The 15,923-nt window shown below is 38.3% G+C and overlaps 1 protein-coding gene across 1 annotated transcript in view; it reads left to right on the forward strand.

Annotated features, from left to right (window-relative positions):
• Positions 1 to 8,881: 8,881 nt before the first annotated feature.
• The window catches only part of LOC139126559 (uncharacterized), a 92,676-nt gene continuing 85,634 nt past the window's right edge, over positions 8,882 to 15,923 (forward strand). The window contains exons 1-3 of the mRNA XM_070692633.1: positions 8,882 to 8,911; positions 14,450 to 14,498; positions 14,908 to 14,949. Of these exons, the coding sequence (XP_070548734.1) occupies positions 14,477 to 14,498; positions 14,908 to 14,949 (64 nt within the window). The 5' untranslated portion in view covers positions 8,882 to 8,911; positions 14,450 to 14,476. The remainder of the gene's footprint in view (positions 8,912 to 14,449; positions 14,499 to 14,907; positions 14,950 to 15,923) is intronic.

Raw genomic sequence — 15,923 nt, forward strand, 5'->3', positions numbered from 1 at the left:
GTTAATACAACTATATGTACTACAAAACACTACATGTAAATGTCAGTACAATAAACCGGGGTACAATCTACTGAATAACAGTTAATTCAACTAGAAATACTTCTTAGTACAAAACACCACATGCAACTTTTATTACAATAACCTGAACAGATAACCTACCAAATAAATAACAACCAACCAAAGAGAAATACTACAACTACAAAACACCTCATGCAAGTGTTAGTACAATCTATAAAATGAAAACTGGTTCAACTAGAAATAACGGTAGGCATTCTCATGTTGATTCGCTGACTTGAGTTGACCAGCGATGCCTTACAACTTGTAAGCTAGTAGCTATGGACCCCCGTATGGACCAAGCTGTGATATCGCAGTGGTGTTGTGGCGTCTATCGAACGCGCTCGGGTCAAGGGTCATTGCCACAGACCTTGGCCCGAGCGCATTCAATAGACGCCAAAGCACAGCCACTATGGACCAAACAGCACAGCTAGCTACATTTTTGCTGCGGATCCGTAGTCCTACCACTCCCTTTGCTGGTTGTGTTGGGGGAGTCCCCCCAACACAACCAGCAAAGAGAGTGGTAGGGCTACGGATCCGCAGCAAGCTGTACATTTATTAATTTATGCGTTTCGCTAAGTTTTGGAAAGACTTACTTGACTCGGAGTTCTCCCGGGACGGTTCTGGATCATGGCTTGGGGGGACCGCCGCTGGGTTTTACTCTCTCGAGTGAGAAAGCGTCTTGGGAGAAGAACCAGACCTATTCTCGGAGAGTGATCTGAAAAAGTGCCCCTTTTTCTCGATTTCACGGACGCTAGATGTCTCCGTAGAGTCCGACTAAAATCACCCCCTTTTCCGCGAAATTTCTAACGAGCGTGCGTACCCGGCTGCTCCGAGACTGCCACCACCGGGAGACAGACCTGCCTGTAAGCAGTTTTTCTTCAACACACGATGTTTTTTGTGACAGGTTATGTGCCACCAAGTGACAGAAATGACAGACTTCGGTATTTTTTTAGGGTATTTTGCGGGAAAATAAAGACTTATTTTTATCGTTTGAAAGTGATTTGAAGCTGAAACGGCGATTCAAATGGGTCGCCTGGGAGCATTGCGTTGACTGCACCGGCCACTCTGAATGAAAGCTCGATCATTATCGTGATCTGTGGTTGAAGTTTTCTCTGTCAAAAACACTCAAGATGAGGAATTTTAAAAGGATTTTTACCAAATTAATTTAATATGTTTTTTGGAGCGATCAATGAATGTTTATGTGAGGTACTAAAACTTTGATACGGAGACAGCCATGGCAGCCGGTCACGGGAGTCTTGATGTACAACTACAACACGCTGCAACACGTTCCAACGGTCACTCCAAGTTCCGAACTGTTGACCTCGCGTCATATTCCTACGTCTATGACTCATTATTTTGTCTAAATAAACCAGGAGCTTGAAATGATGGGGATTGAAAATGAGACACATTGATACGATGGTTGGAAAATGAAAGAGAGTTCAAGAGAGACTCGTTTTTTTATCGATGTCGAGGATTGATAATGAGAGACATTGATACGCCGTTACGACGCGATGCGGCGTCAGGAAATTAAAGAAATGCTAGAAAGATTTTGACAAGCTCTACTTTACTTGAAAAAATACACCATCGCCAAACTTGCCATTTCGAATATACAACTGGTGGGTCGTGTAAATGAACACAACCACGCTGAATACGGCATGGCCTGTCATACCTCAGGACTTCAACACAATGCCAATGGTCGTCAAAAAAGAACGATGTCGCTTCTGGTTTCAACATGTCGAAGAACGCGATGTTTTACTGTTGAACTGAAATAGATGTATTTCATTACAAAAACTAACGTAGTCGGCGTTTGTAGAATAACGCGTTCTCTAATCCTCCGTGGTCACCGATTCACAATCACTGATTATCGTTTACAACTCTCCCGTAACTCTCCGAGATTTGTGATCAAATCATTGTATGACTTTGCCAATTTAAATGTAGGCGATGCATTTGTCAAATAATTTACGTGAGCCACACAACAAATTGGCCTTCATATTGTCGCTCCAGACATGAAAAGGAAGTCTGGCCACAGTCAGTGATCTTGGTCTGGCTCAGAAAAATTTACGGCGAACGAAGCTAAATAAATTGGAGGGCAATTATTACCAATTCGTTTTTGTGGCATCGTAAAGCGATCGATGGCGATCACTGTACACAGGACACTTGCTAAGTTTACGTTGTTTGCTACAAAGTTGTACAGAGATTTGACCCTTCAACAAAGTGGGTCAAAAGCTTTCCTTTGATGTGAAGGTATGTAGATTTATATGCTTGAACTGCAAGTGCAACAAATTGTTGGCCAGTCTACAGTCCAGAAATTTACGTCTGAAAAGTTAGGTAGACACTTGTCTTACTCGTGCTCAGTGTAACCACACTGTGGCTGGGACAGTTATCGCTGCATAATTATGCATAATTTATGCATGTCAACATAATGACAATTTCCAGTTGGAGATAATGAGCTATTGAGGGCAAACCTGTGTGGTCTGAGACGCGCCTCAGGCGCGCCTCAGGTGTGCCCAAGGCGCGCCTCTGGCGAGCCTGAGGCGAGCCCAAGGCGAGCCCGGATGGTGCGTTAGTTCTGCTTTGAACTGTATATCCGTGGATGATGCCAATGATGCAACCACAACCACTAGTGTATCCACATGGTATATATCTGACACCAAACAATGCACCAATCCATTGCTGAGGACACTGCATTAGACTGAATCTGACCTGGAATAAAATGTGATGACCTGAACTGTTTATAAAAAATTGATGACCTTGATTGACCCACAAATACACTATTTGGCTTGAACTCATGCAATTATTCGGACACTGTTTAATTGTTTCTAGCTAAACACTGCCAAAAATACCAAATTCACTATCAATTTTGGATTTGCAACAGAACATCATGAAATTACTTGCAAAAGAATTTCAAAAACATTTGAAGACATTGCATTGTTGTACAATGGAACTCACTGAATAGACTTCTCATAGTATTGTTTACAAATGAAATGAAGTCTTTGATACAAAGACACTGCCATGAAATTGAACACTGCCATGCAATGCTGAGCAATGAACTCTTATTTTAAAAGAACTGCTCAGAAGACTTACAAATTGAACAGTATCTAACATTTTGCTTCTTTTTGGCAAATGTCTGGGACGACATTTATTTAAGGAGGGGAGAGTGTTGGATGTCCAGTAAACTGACTAGAAAATTTTTGAGATCAACTCGACCTACAATGATGACCTCTGATTATATGCAAATGACTTGTACAGATTTTTGTTTTGACAAAATTGCAAACTTAGTAATCAAGCATTGAAATTGACTACTGATGACGTGACATGTATCGATATTTATCAGACAATATTGGACACATGAAATAGACAGTATGACATGAATTATTGAATACTTTTGACTTTTTATGTAGTTGTGTAAGTTGGACCTTGACCTGTCTCATTTTAAGTGACAAAAACTAACCATGCAAGGAGATGTTACGCAACGTTTACAGACGTCATTGAGATAATCACTAATCAAAATACAAGACCAAAGACAGACATTGTAATAGACAGAGTGCACTTGAGTACAGGACGCTGAATTGAACAGACCTGACACTGCCACTGATAAAGACAAGATGTGTATACATTCGACTACCAGAGTAACTATCTCTGATGAGGATTTATTGTATTACGTTGTTCACTACTCCTGTCAATAAACCCAATTCATACCAATATAATCGACACCCGTGTGAGGTGTGTAACATTATCAGGACAGCCCACCTGATTATGAGCCAGAGATGATCCCTGATGCTGCTACGGGCGAGTTCAGACCTAGACGCCCAGACAACGGTGATTTCACCGCTGAGTCCGACTTAGAGGTTGACAGAGGAGGATATGGATATGGTAGAGGACGATGACTTATATGGCAGGCAGTATGCAGGTGAGGCAAGCTCTGATGACAACGATGACGTTGCTGCTGTGTTGGGGGAGGATGACACCCCTCCTGTCTGGCGTATGTCAGAAACTACCGATGCTAATATATTTGCGGAGACTGAGATTGGCCATGAAAAAGGACCGACCTTCACCTTGCCCAGCCACTCCCGTGAGATGGATTACCTTTTTAAGTTTATTCCACCTACACTATGCAGAATGGCAAAAGACGAGACAAATAAATATGCCAAACACCACCAGCGATATATTGCTAGAAAGATCAACAAAAACTGGCAGAACACTGACTACTGAGAGGTGCAGGTCTTCATTGTCTGTATGGGTATCGGCCGTAAACCATCAGGGGAGGATTATTGGTTCAGCTATCCATTTCTGAGAAACCAGGGTATTTCTACTGTGATTACCCGCAGTCGCTTTCAGCAGCTTATGCAATATTTTCATCTGGCAGACCTAGAGAATGATCCACGTCGTGATCCCGATGAGGCATGCCGCCGACGTCGGTGCAAGGAGGATCCACTATATAAATACGGCTAGTTTTCAATCAGGTTCGAACCCACAACATACGGCATCAGTTGCCTAGTGGAGAGGCCACAGAGAGAACCGCTCGGCTAGATCTCCACTCCCAAAAAAGTGTGGTTCAATAGCCGGCTAAGTTGTTACATTTTTCTGACTAAGACCGCTCCACACATTGTACAGTTCGTGAAGCACTCACGCACGCATGCTCACAATCACACATCGCACATACAAACTTTATTGAAGCGAAGAAATGAATTCCATCGCTTTAACTGGGTGAACGATAACCTTGGGGACAATTCTGTCCACCAGCAGAGTTACCAACCCAGGGTAGAAAATACGGCTAGTTTTCAATTGGGTTCGAACCCACAACATACGGCATCAGTCGCCTAGCAGAAAGGCCACAGATAGAACCGCTCGGCTAAATCTCCACTCCCAAAAAAGGGTGGTTTAATAGCCGGCTAAGTTGTACATTTTTCTGACTGAGACCGCTCCACATGTTGTAGAGTTTGTGAAGCACTCAGGCACACATGCTCACAATCACACATCGCACATACAAACTTTATCGAAGCGAAGAAACGAATTCCATCGCTTTAACTGGGTGAACGATAACCTCAGGGACAATTCTGTCCACCAGCAGAGTTACCAACCTAGGGTAGAAAATACGGCTAGTTTTCAATCGGGTTCGAACCCACACCCCGATTTTGACAGCCTTGGCAGGATAACGGACAGGGGCACTTGGCAGGAAAGGGTTTTAATAAAAGGCATGTTTCAACATTAAAATCACTAACAGGCGATAATTGCGCATTTGTTTACAACTGGGTAGATTCGTGGCATTCTGGCTGCACATTGTATATGTAGTGTGTTTTGTTAATAAATACTGGACATTGTTTTTGCTAAGGTTGGGAAATATTGGGAACCCTGGTAAAATTTCTGTTGTCCGCAAGTATGACTGCACTGCTATACCAAGGGTAACCCTGGTAAAATGACTGGGGAACCCCGGTAACATTTAACTAGGTACCACTGTTAACAAAAACACTGCTGGATATTACCACAATATGTTACATTGTTCTACTGATGTAGTCAATCTTGAACCTAACTATTTGACAATATTATTTCTCATTCCACTTTTTGTTGATCAAAAAAAGTTCCCTCTCTTGCATAAGCCACTTCCCTTTAAAGTTTAAGGCCAAGCTCCATCCTGCATCAGTCACTTTGTAGGTACATGAATCTTAGTTTTTAGAGACACTATTGTTTGCAATTAGGAGCAAGCTTTGGTGTGATAATTAATAATTTTGATTCCAGAAAATTGATTTTAGTATACTTAGATATCTAGGTACAGTCATCTGATTGATATGGCTACTTGTGGCATTTTTCAAGTTTATATTCGTTTTACCACTTGGGTACTACCGGTATCTGTGGAATGGATAGTGTTCATTTGTGTTGTGATGGCAGGATATACGACATTTGTTGAAATTAAGAGTGGGTAATTTAAACGGTGAATAAGCCATGTTGATCACGTATTCAGATTGAACGTGATTAGATATGGTGAAATCCAAATGTCATTTCAGAATATGAAGACTTAATTGATCATGAAATAGTTAAATAATAACACATGAGATATCACGATTTATTGCCTGCCCAAGGGTTGGTGGTCAAGATCGAAATACTGATGGTGCCCTCGCCTGCTCATTTTCTGAAAGAGTATAAAAAAATTGTTATCTTTTCCATACAGACTGATTTTGAACAAATGTATTGTCTTATGTACAGAAAAAGGGTATTTTCCATTTTTTTAAGTGGAATCTATAAGTACACCAAAACAGTCTCTTTCACAGTATTGTAATAGGCTGAGAAGCAACAGCCATACACCTAAATAGAGATCTGTCATTGGCTACATGTACCTTTATTAGTCCGTGGGCTAGAGGGGGTCTACGTGCACCCCCACAGGATAACAAACCTGTATTTTTCAGAACCCTTGGGATCCCTAGATTACGAAATGGAATTTTAACAGGAAAAATATAGGACGCAATAGCTGGTATGGTCATGTTTTGAAGGGTACCGCAAAATCACGATTTTCCAAGCCAAATGCATTTTCGTCAAATCTGTCTTCTTGTAATTCATGTGCTGAGCTCATATTTTGACATAACCTCATTTGTTTGGTATCATTAGAAAGGAAATTTATTTCTCTTTAAGATGACATATTGCACTATGCAATATGTCTTCTACAGTTTTTGTCAAATATAACCAAACTTACCCCTTACCCCAAAATTTAACATTGCAAATTACAGTAAAACTCAAATTCTACCAATTTTTAGCTAGGCATAATAAAATATGCATTGCTTTGTCTGAAATCTGTTTTATTTGATACAGGGACATGTCAGAAATATGAAATAGACTTTTAACAGAAAAAATATTGGGAATCTACAGCTGTAACAGTCATATTTTGAAGGGTACCGCAAAATAACAGTGTTGCAGATTTGCATGCATTTTTGTTAAAACTGTCTTCCTATAAGTTATTTGCTGAGCTTGTTTTTGAATATAACCTGGCTTGTTAGGTATCATTAGAAAGATAATTAACTAGTCTTTGAAATGACATATTGTAACATGCAATATCTTGTGTAGTTTTTATGATATATAACCAAAATTTACCCCATACCCCAAAGTTTACATTGAAAATTGCAGTCATAGCTAAAACCAAATTCTACCATTTTTTTAGCTTGACACAAAAAATCTGGCTGTTTTTGCTATTAAATCTATTTTATTTGGTACAGAGACATGTCAGAAATATGAAATAGACTTTTAACAGAAAAAATATTGGGAATCTACAGCTGTAACAGTCATATTTTGAAGGGTACCGCAAAATAACAGTGTTGCAGATTTGCATGCATTTTTGTAAAAATGAATCAGCCGACCTGATTAAATATTCACGTAACGAACTGACCCCTTCTCGGAAAGTTCGCAAAAATTACTGGATCTCTCTGCTGTTAGGGTGGATGATGTCATTATTTTTGTCCTTATATGGTACTAAACTGGGTTCAAAGGGTTAACAAAAAGTTTTATGGCTTGCCGAGTTCGGCAATGCGTACCTTAGCTGGACAAAACGCATAGTACGCAACCATTGTCAAGTAGCGTAAACTGACGTGTCGCTGAGAGCGAGAGTATTGTCACATTGATTTAATCACCTGATAGTATCGCATAGTCCACCGTGAATTTGACTGGGGTCTTTTAGTTTGAGACCAGTTCGCCACACTTTCATGAGCGCGGCAAACCAAGAAGACATTTTATTCGCCACCCAGCACTTTCTGTCGCATTTTGCGAATGTGGCGAGTATAGTGCGACCCTGTCACTGCACACTGCACTGATGGCCTCACATGACGTCATGTCACGTGACCATTTTGTGGTCAATATGAATTCAGATTTTTTCTGAGGACCAGTATTTCGAGTGTTTTATGTATGAAATACAATATTTTAAAAATAAATACCAAAAATAATTTTAAATTATTTGAGTATTATGGCGTTTTTTACTAAACATTAGTATTAAGTTCAAATTAAACAAAATCAGGTAATATATGGACGTTAACATTTCAATCAGTACATGTAGTAGTAATATATATTACAGAGAAATGTGCACATATACATTTTACATAATGTAAGAGAGCATCTGAAACAAAAGTCAATGTTTATGTTACATCACGTACAAATATATTCAAACAAAATATATTTCAAAATTACAGTTATCATTTGCCTCATGTACTTGCTGTATACACTAGACTATGGATTGAATGCTTTAACACTGGAGCATTCGGCTGCCTTGACAAGCACCTCTGGATGGGAAGTGGGGTAGATTCCCAAAAAATTTCTGAGATTTTTTTCAAATCCCCCCTAACAAATTTTAATTAAAATCAAAATGTGTTCAAGCCCCCTCCCCTTTCCTTCTGACTTTCTATCATTTTGAAGTCACTCCCAAAGAAAGGAAAAACGTGGCCGAAAACATCAAATCATAATACATCCGAGTCTATTTACAATCTGCTCTCTCATCTCCACGCACAGCAAAGTACTGTTCATGTGCCTATACCATTCTTCAGCCATTATTTTGTTGTTGTGTTCTCTGCAGGCAATGATCTACAATCAAAGAGAATGACACAAACGTGTTAGTTGAGCCATACAAACCAAACGGCATACAAAATATGTATTGACATGTAATTGAAAGATTTAACAAAAATATTTAAATTTACTATGTACCATGTGTATAATTACTCTCATTTTAAGTACTGAACATCAGAATATTGTCAGCTAAATTCTGGCTATCTTCATATTCGTGACCATTTCATAGATTTCTATCATAACCCCTATGTGTCTATGCTTCTATTTTTTGTTTTTGGTGAAGGGTCCAAGGGAAAGTAGATCCACCAGTTTAGTGAAGGTGAGTTGTTTTTTCTTAAAGCAAGTGACACTGGCATTTCAGTAGAGTATTATAGCTGGCTGTCACATGTACCTGTACAGTGTAGTTTTCACTTACTCTTTCATTGAAAACTCCAGAAATACCTTTACAATGAAAATACCATAGTATGAAAGACCTGCTTATTGCAAGTATTCAGCATCAAACGTTAAATGTTTAATTAAAGGGACATTATCGCTATCTTTTGACCCTTTTTAAACCGATATTGTTGCAAACGAGCATTTGCTGATGTTGTTCGATTTATTGAAAGATGTCTGAAAATGGTCGACCATAGACAACTTCTATCCAATTTTGCCTACACTCTGTAGCAAAACGTCGGGTGGGGGTAACAGTAGCAAACCTAAAACCTCTGACCATAGGTTTTTCTACACAGTATAGGCAAAATTGGATGGAAGTTGTCTATGGTCGACCATTTTTTAGACATCTATCAATAAGTCGAACGACACCAGCAATTGTTCGTTTGCAACAACATTGGTGAAAACTGGGTCAAAACATAGCGATAATGTCCCTTTACAGTCTCTTTATATTTGTCGGTTCACATTTAATTCATTTCCCTTTAATCATTTAAAAATAATTAATGGAGAGCTCTTTTCTCAGTGTGAAATGAATTTACAAAAAAATTGTATATTGTGAAAGATTATGTGGCACTTTTTGTGAAAATACAAGCAATTATTAAGAGCGCAATCAGTTCCACAAACTTGTGGTATGTAGGAACATGTAAAATAATGTTAGTTATCAAATGCTTCATTGTGCCATGATGGCATTTGTCTAAAGGCATAGTTCTTGTCAGTTTTCTCAGGAAATTGCAAACTGTCATAAACTTTCAAACGAAACAAAGGACTAAATTCACATTGACAGTTTGCATCAACATGGCATAATTAAATAAGGGGTTGAAGAGATACAATTTTTTGTGCAATCTGAAAAACCATTGAATTTTGTAAACATGTACTTATAGCTTATAAAACATTATTGTTCATGTCTTTACCGTCAGCTGCTGGGGGAGACAGTTTTTGTTATATTTCATGTGAGACAGCTTATCATCTGAACTTAAAAATGTACAAAACGTATCTCTTTCATTTCAAATATCATGCTCGATGAAACTTCGACGAGAGTTCAAGAACCCGATACGCAATTATGATTTTCATATATGTCAGAGCATGTCCCAGATATATTATTCACTTCCACTTCTTGCTGAACCAGCGCTCAGCGTTCATGGTCCCCAATTTTGTCAACTGTTATGTTGTCCTAATTCTGCTGTGGTCGATTGTATCATTACTTGAATGTTAAACTGAAAGGCACACATCTTCGGCAGTATGTCGATCAGTGTACAAGCCATGGCCATGTAGGAGTATGGCTTTATCAGTGCACCATTGGCCATCTGCGGTGGTACCTTAAAATACAGTAAAAATACAATTTAAAATCGTCGAATTGATTGGTAATTTACACATTCAAAATTATTCAGCGGTTGATATGACGAAAATGAAATTTATGCAAGACATGTTTGTTATTTTGAGACTGCTAGGATGTACGGTGACATTTTGTGAGGACGACAAATTCGTCTTACTGTACGTTACAAACGATTGTCATTTCACAATCAAAGTGGCCGCGATTACAAGGGGAGCAATCTGTGGAACTTCGCCACTGGCCGCTCGATGGTGGACGCATAAGTTGACATCTCGTGGTCAGCTTTTGGAAATATATTGTAACTCCGTTAGGCAGATAAGATAGTCCGAGACGTTTGGTGCATTAATATATAAAGAAACCAGATATGAACTGAATATGCTCACGTGTTTTACAACAGGTTCATTAATATAAGCACGCTTCACAGAAAGTTTTCTAGCCAGTAAACAGACTAGCAAACTTAAGCATTTACGCAACAGAACAACTTGACATGCTAATGTGACCCCTGAATGGAAGACTTTGAGTTTGTTAAAATTACAACTTTAGTTATCAAGCTTCAAATTGGCTGTTCGACATGTATTGACATGTATTGACATGTATTGACATTTATCAGACACTACTGGACGCATGAAATAATACAGTATGACATGAATTACTGCATACTTTTTGACTGTTATGAAGTTGCGTAAAACAATTGCACCCCTGACCTATCTCATAAGACCTCTGACAAAACAGCGAGCAAGGAGATGTTACGCAACCTTTGCAGACCTCAGGATAATCACTAATCAAAACACAAGAACAAAGACAGACATTGTATATTCTGATAGCAATTAAGCTCACAAGGCCTAAGGCGGAGTGGAAGACAGACTTCTGATACGACTAGACGTGTATACGGTCTACTGCCAGAGTTACTATCTCTGATGAGGATTTATTGTATTATGTTTTTCAATATTTCCGTTAATCGACCCAATGCATACCGATATAATCGGCACCAGTGTGAGGCGTGTAATAAGAAAAATCAGATATCTGTTATATCATAATATGTAGCAGGTTTCATCAAGTTCATCAAGAGTAAATCACTAATTACAAAACTGTATTTAATATCTAAATGAGCTAATTATTAACTTGAATCGCCCAATGCTTCTCAGTGCAATTAAATATTTATCAGATCAATATCTGTAGCAGGTCCATCAAATGTAATGCTGTAATTTTGGAGTAATATCACTAATTTCAAAGTTCATTAAATATGCAAATAAACCCTTCATTAACTTCACACAAGTACATGCTTTACACAACAATAAGATATCTGTCGGATCAGTATCTGCAGCAGATTTCATCACATTTGGTGCGGATCTTTCAGAGTGATATCACTAATTACAAAACTTCATAAAATATACAAATGAGCTATTTGTTAACTTGACACTGCCAAATGCTTATCAGTACAATTAGATATTTATCTGATCAATATCTCTCCCACATTTCACTGACTAGGGTGCCGTAATTTAAGAGTTATATACCTAATTACACAGTTCATTAAATATGCAAATAGCCCTTAATTAACTTGACAGTACTTAGCGCGTCACGCCAATGTTAGATATTAGTCAAATCAGTGTCTGCAGCAGAATTCATCAAATTTGGTGCAGTTATACTGGAAATATATGACTAATTATAAAACTTCATAAAATATGCTAATTGGCTATTTATTAACTTGACACTGCCCAATGCTTCTTAGTATAATTAGATATATATCAGATCAATATTTGTTGCACGTATCATCAATACGGCTAGTTTTGGTGCAGGAATTTTAGAATTATATCACTTATAACAAAAGTTCCTTAAATATGCAAATGAGTAGATAATTGACATGACACTCACAGTGTCATCATAATGTTCTGAGATTGTCATCTTTGAAAGGTTTCATTGAATTTCGGGCATTATTTCTTGATTATATGTCGACACTGTTATTACTGTCTCCAAAGGGAAACCATTATGTGAAAAATGATCTGTCATAACTTCATTAATATGCAAGTCACACTAACTTAAATGTAATCAGTTCTTGCAAGTAGCGTATGGTACCAGTGCACTAAATCTAACTTGATCTGTTCAGGCGTTTTTGAGTTATCGTGTAAACAGACAGACAGACAGACAGACAGAGACACACACACACACACAGACAGACAGACAGACATCGCTATGACATTAGCCCACGTGTTTACACACGTGAGCTAAAAATGACATCACCGATCTAAGAAACGCGGTGTTCAAGAACATACTTTAACACACAGGCGCTCCTTAGCTTGGTAGTCTGCAAAGTAGATCGATTGGTTCAACTGTACTTCACCAGTGACGTCCCTAAGTGACCTTTGTTTTGGCCATTAATTAGCCAATAAGCAGTGGAAAGTATTGTAGCATCGTTCTCCAGGCTGCATTTCACCTCGCTTGGTCTCAAAACACGGCCGATTTCTTCAAGATGACGCGAGTAACACGTTCATCAGCGTGATTTTCGAGGTGATCTAACTAGTTATATGGGAGTGTAGTTCTGAATGTTTTGTGCGAGCGCACGGCCAGTTGACAAATTGGGTGGTGTGTTTTTTGAGTGATTCTGTTTCACACCTTGTGAGTATTTAGGTTGCAGTGGCGGGCATATCGACTACGGGCTCGATAACTCGAGCCGAAAATCGATCTACTTAGCAGACTACCCAGCTAAGGCCAAAAAAAAAGAAATGTTTCTGGTCAGGTCCTTCTTTAAAAAATGGTGCGGCGACGCGCATTTTATTTTATTTTTTATTTTTCTCTCAAGGGAGGGAGGAGGGTCAGTTTTATAGTTTTATCAATATAGTCACATATATACTGTTCATGCAGTCACTGATCATGCCCCCCCAAAGAATTTTCTCTTTCTCTTCAGCCATTTTGGTTTGGTGTCAGCCACGGCCGCCGGCCACAAACAGAAAAAAAAGGGTGACGCGCTGTTGTTCAAGTGACGCGCGCGCTGACCAGAAACATTTCTTTTTCTTTTTTTGGCCTAAGGAGCGGTGTGAGTATTTAAGTTGCAGTGGCGGGCATATCGACTACAGGATCGATAAATCGAGCCAAAAATCGATCTACTTAGCAGACTACCCAGGTAAGGAGCACCTGTGCTTTAACAAAAGACAAAGCTTATTGCAACTAGTTTCTGTGGGTATGTGCATACTGAAGCCATATCCGAAAGACCATGATCAGTTCGCGACAGCGTAAATTCTCTCTCTCTCTCTCTCTCTCTCTCTCTCTCTCTCTCTCTCTCATTTCGATGTATTATTTTGTCGACATTTTGCTAACGGTTTTAGGTCACCACTCCATTTTGATGTCAACTTCCGGTATCGCTTACATGTTTGGTCTCTGTCGCCATTCTAATCACAGTCGAGGTCGTTCAACAAAATTTTGTGGAGTGATCGAGCTCTTATATTAGTTTTTTTTTCCAATCATGTTACATTTTCATCAGTCTCTCAAAACGCGAACAACATTGATAATTGCATCTTTCGTCTCAAAAACCAGCAAAGTTCGTAACAGGTGACATGTCACAGCCTGAAGCAAGTTATCACAATTGAATACATGTACAAATAAAATTTGATTTTCGAGAATGAATAAATTATCGAGTGGGGGATACATCACGATACATCACGATGGGATTATTGTGATGGAAGGTATTATGTTTTTATTTTGTGTAATCATAATCATTGGCCTTGTGCATGTTGTAACTTGATCATGCATAAAATAATTGAAGTAGATCATGATCAACATATCACTCTATCATAATAACATTAAAGCATTCATATTTTAATTTTACAATGGGCCGTTATAGACGAACTGCAATTTCCCATAGGCAAATTTTGGCAGGCATTCAATGCAATACCTTGAAACTAAAATTACGAATTCACATCCTTTAATTTTGTTTAATTCGTATACGAATGGTACAGGCTATAATTTTAAACACGTAAAGATTGAATAAAGTGATACGAATTTTAAATAGTTTCGTAGACAAGATCGTAGCATGATCAATAGCAAATAACCAGAGAATACACTTATAATGTCAGCCCTTCTTGTTGTTCTGTTTTATATTAATAGAAATACTTTAGCAAGCCTTGTTCGAGAATGGCAGAAACAGATTGTCTGGGTAAGACTACTTGGTTTTACAGTCATACTTCAAAAAAGAATAATAGTGCTGTGATACCAGAAAATACAATTAATATAAAAGACATCTACAGGGAATACTTAAATTTTACGTTTATGGGATATATCGGTACTGCATCATTACACATTTACAGGCGTATGCAGAACGCATTATGCTTATACTTTAAAAAGGTGAAACAGATTGATAATATTCAATGAGCAATCAATATTGACTGAAAGTCGTAAAATTTAAGATAAGACGTGTTGAATTATATGACAGTATCCCAAAAACAGTTCCAAAAAACAAGCTGTCATTTATTATATAAAATGTTATACAAATCAATCAGCGCCATTACTAACACTAAATACAGACTGCTTTGTTTAAATATCATCTATCCAAACTTATTTTGCAGTCAACGAGGATGATATAAAGAAATACAACAATTTCGTCGAAGGTGAGTATCCTAAAGAATATTCTGATGATTTTAAACATCTATACTTCTTGCAGCAGTCTATGTTATCAAGATTTAACTAAAGGAAGACAACCTCGCACTGCAAACAACAGTGCTCTCTCTCAGGCAAAAATATACCTAGACTCTCTCAAAGCCCATTGCTATGTGTACATAGAATGGCTGTTGTAGCCGGCTGAGCGTGTTGGGCTCACACAGCTGAAGGGCTGTGTGAGAATATACCGTAACATGCAAAGGGAACCGCGTATTTTAAATTGCAGCAGGGGCCGGAAGGGAAAATAGGGTTGCCATCCAGATGTACTTGAACTCTAGGGGCCTCCAAGAGTTTACTTAATGCAAATCATAATGATAATTCACTCAGCAGGGCTGAAGACATGTTTTCATTAACCAGTTTTCTGACTTACCCACTGAAATGAGTAGCTCTAAATGTACAGTTATGTTTGAGAACACTGTACTGTTGATTATCAAAGTGTAGTAATGAGAAATGAAAGCAACTATTGACTATCTTGAGGGTGATTCACAGGTAGACAATTGGAAGTGAAAAGGACTCTTAGGCATTCAACTAATTTTAACAGCTTTAGTTAATTTATATTTTTTTCAATTTGCCTTCTAGGCTCGTATGGCTAAGATGTTGATAACTTAAAATGAAAGTGAACATATTTTTAACCTACAGTTTTGAAATCCGTAGGGTATATATATATATATTTAATGAATTTTGATGTTCCAAAAATCAAAATATTGTCCCAAGGAGTTCATTTGGCGCCATGTTGGCCTTTACCTTGGATTTCAACGATGGCGTAGGTGTCAAAGTTACCGCTCGTCGGAAACAGAAACAATAAAATACAATACACATTACATTTTTGGAAAGCCAAGATTATGGCGTTTTCATTGATATATAACTTAATGGGGATAAATCAATATTCGAATGTCGATTAGACTGTATATCGGCCATTGACCGT

The sequence above is a fragment of the Ptychodera flava genome, unplaced genomic scaffold, assembly GCF_041260155.1.
Source record: "Ptychodera flava strain L36383 unplaced genomic scaffold, AS_Pfla_20210202 Scaffold_100__1_contigs__length_311780_pilon, whole genome shotgun sequence".
NCBI classification, from domain to species: domain Eukaryota; kingdom Metazoa; phylum Hemichordata; class Enteropneusta; family Ptychoderidae; genus Ptychodera; species Ptychodera flava.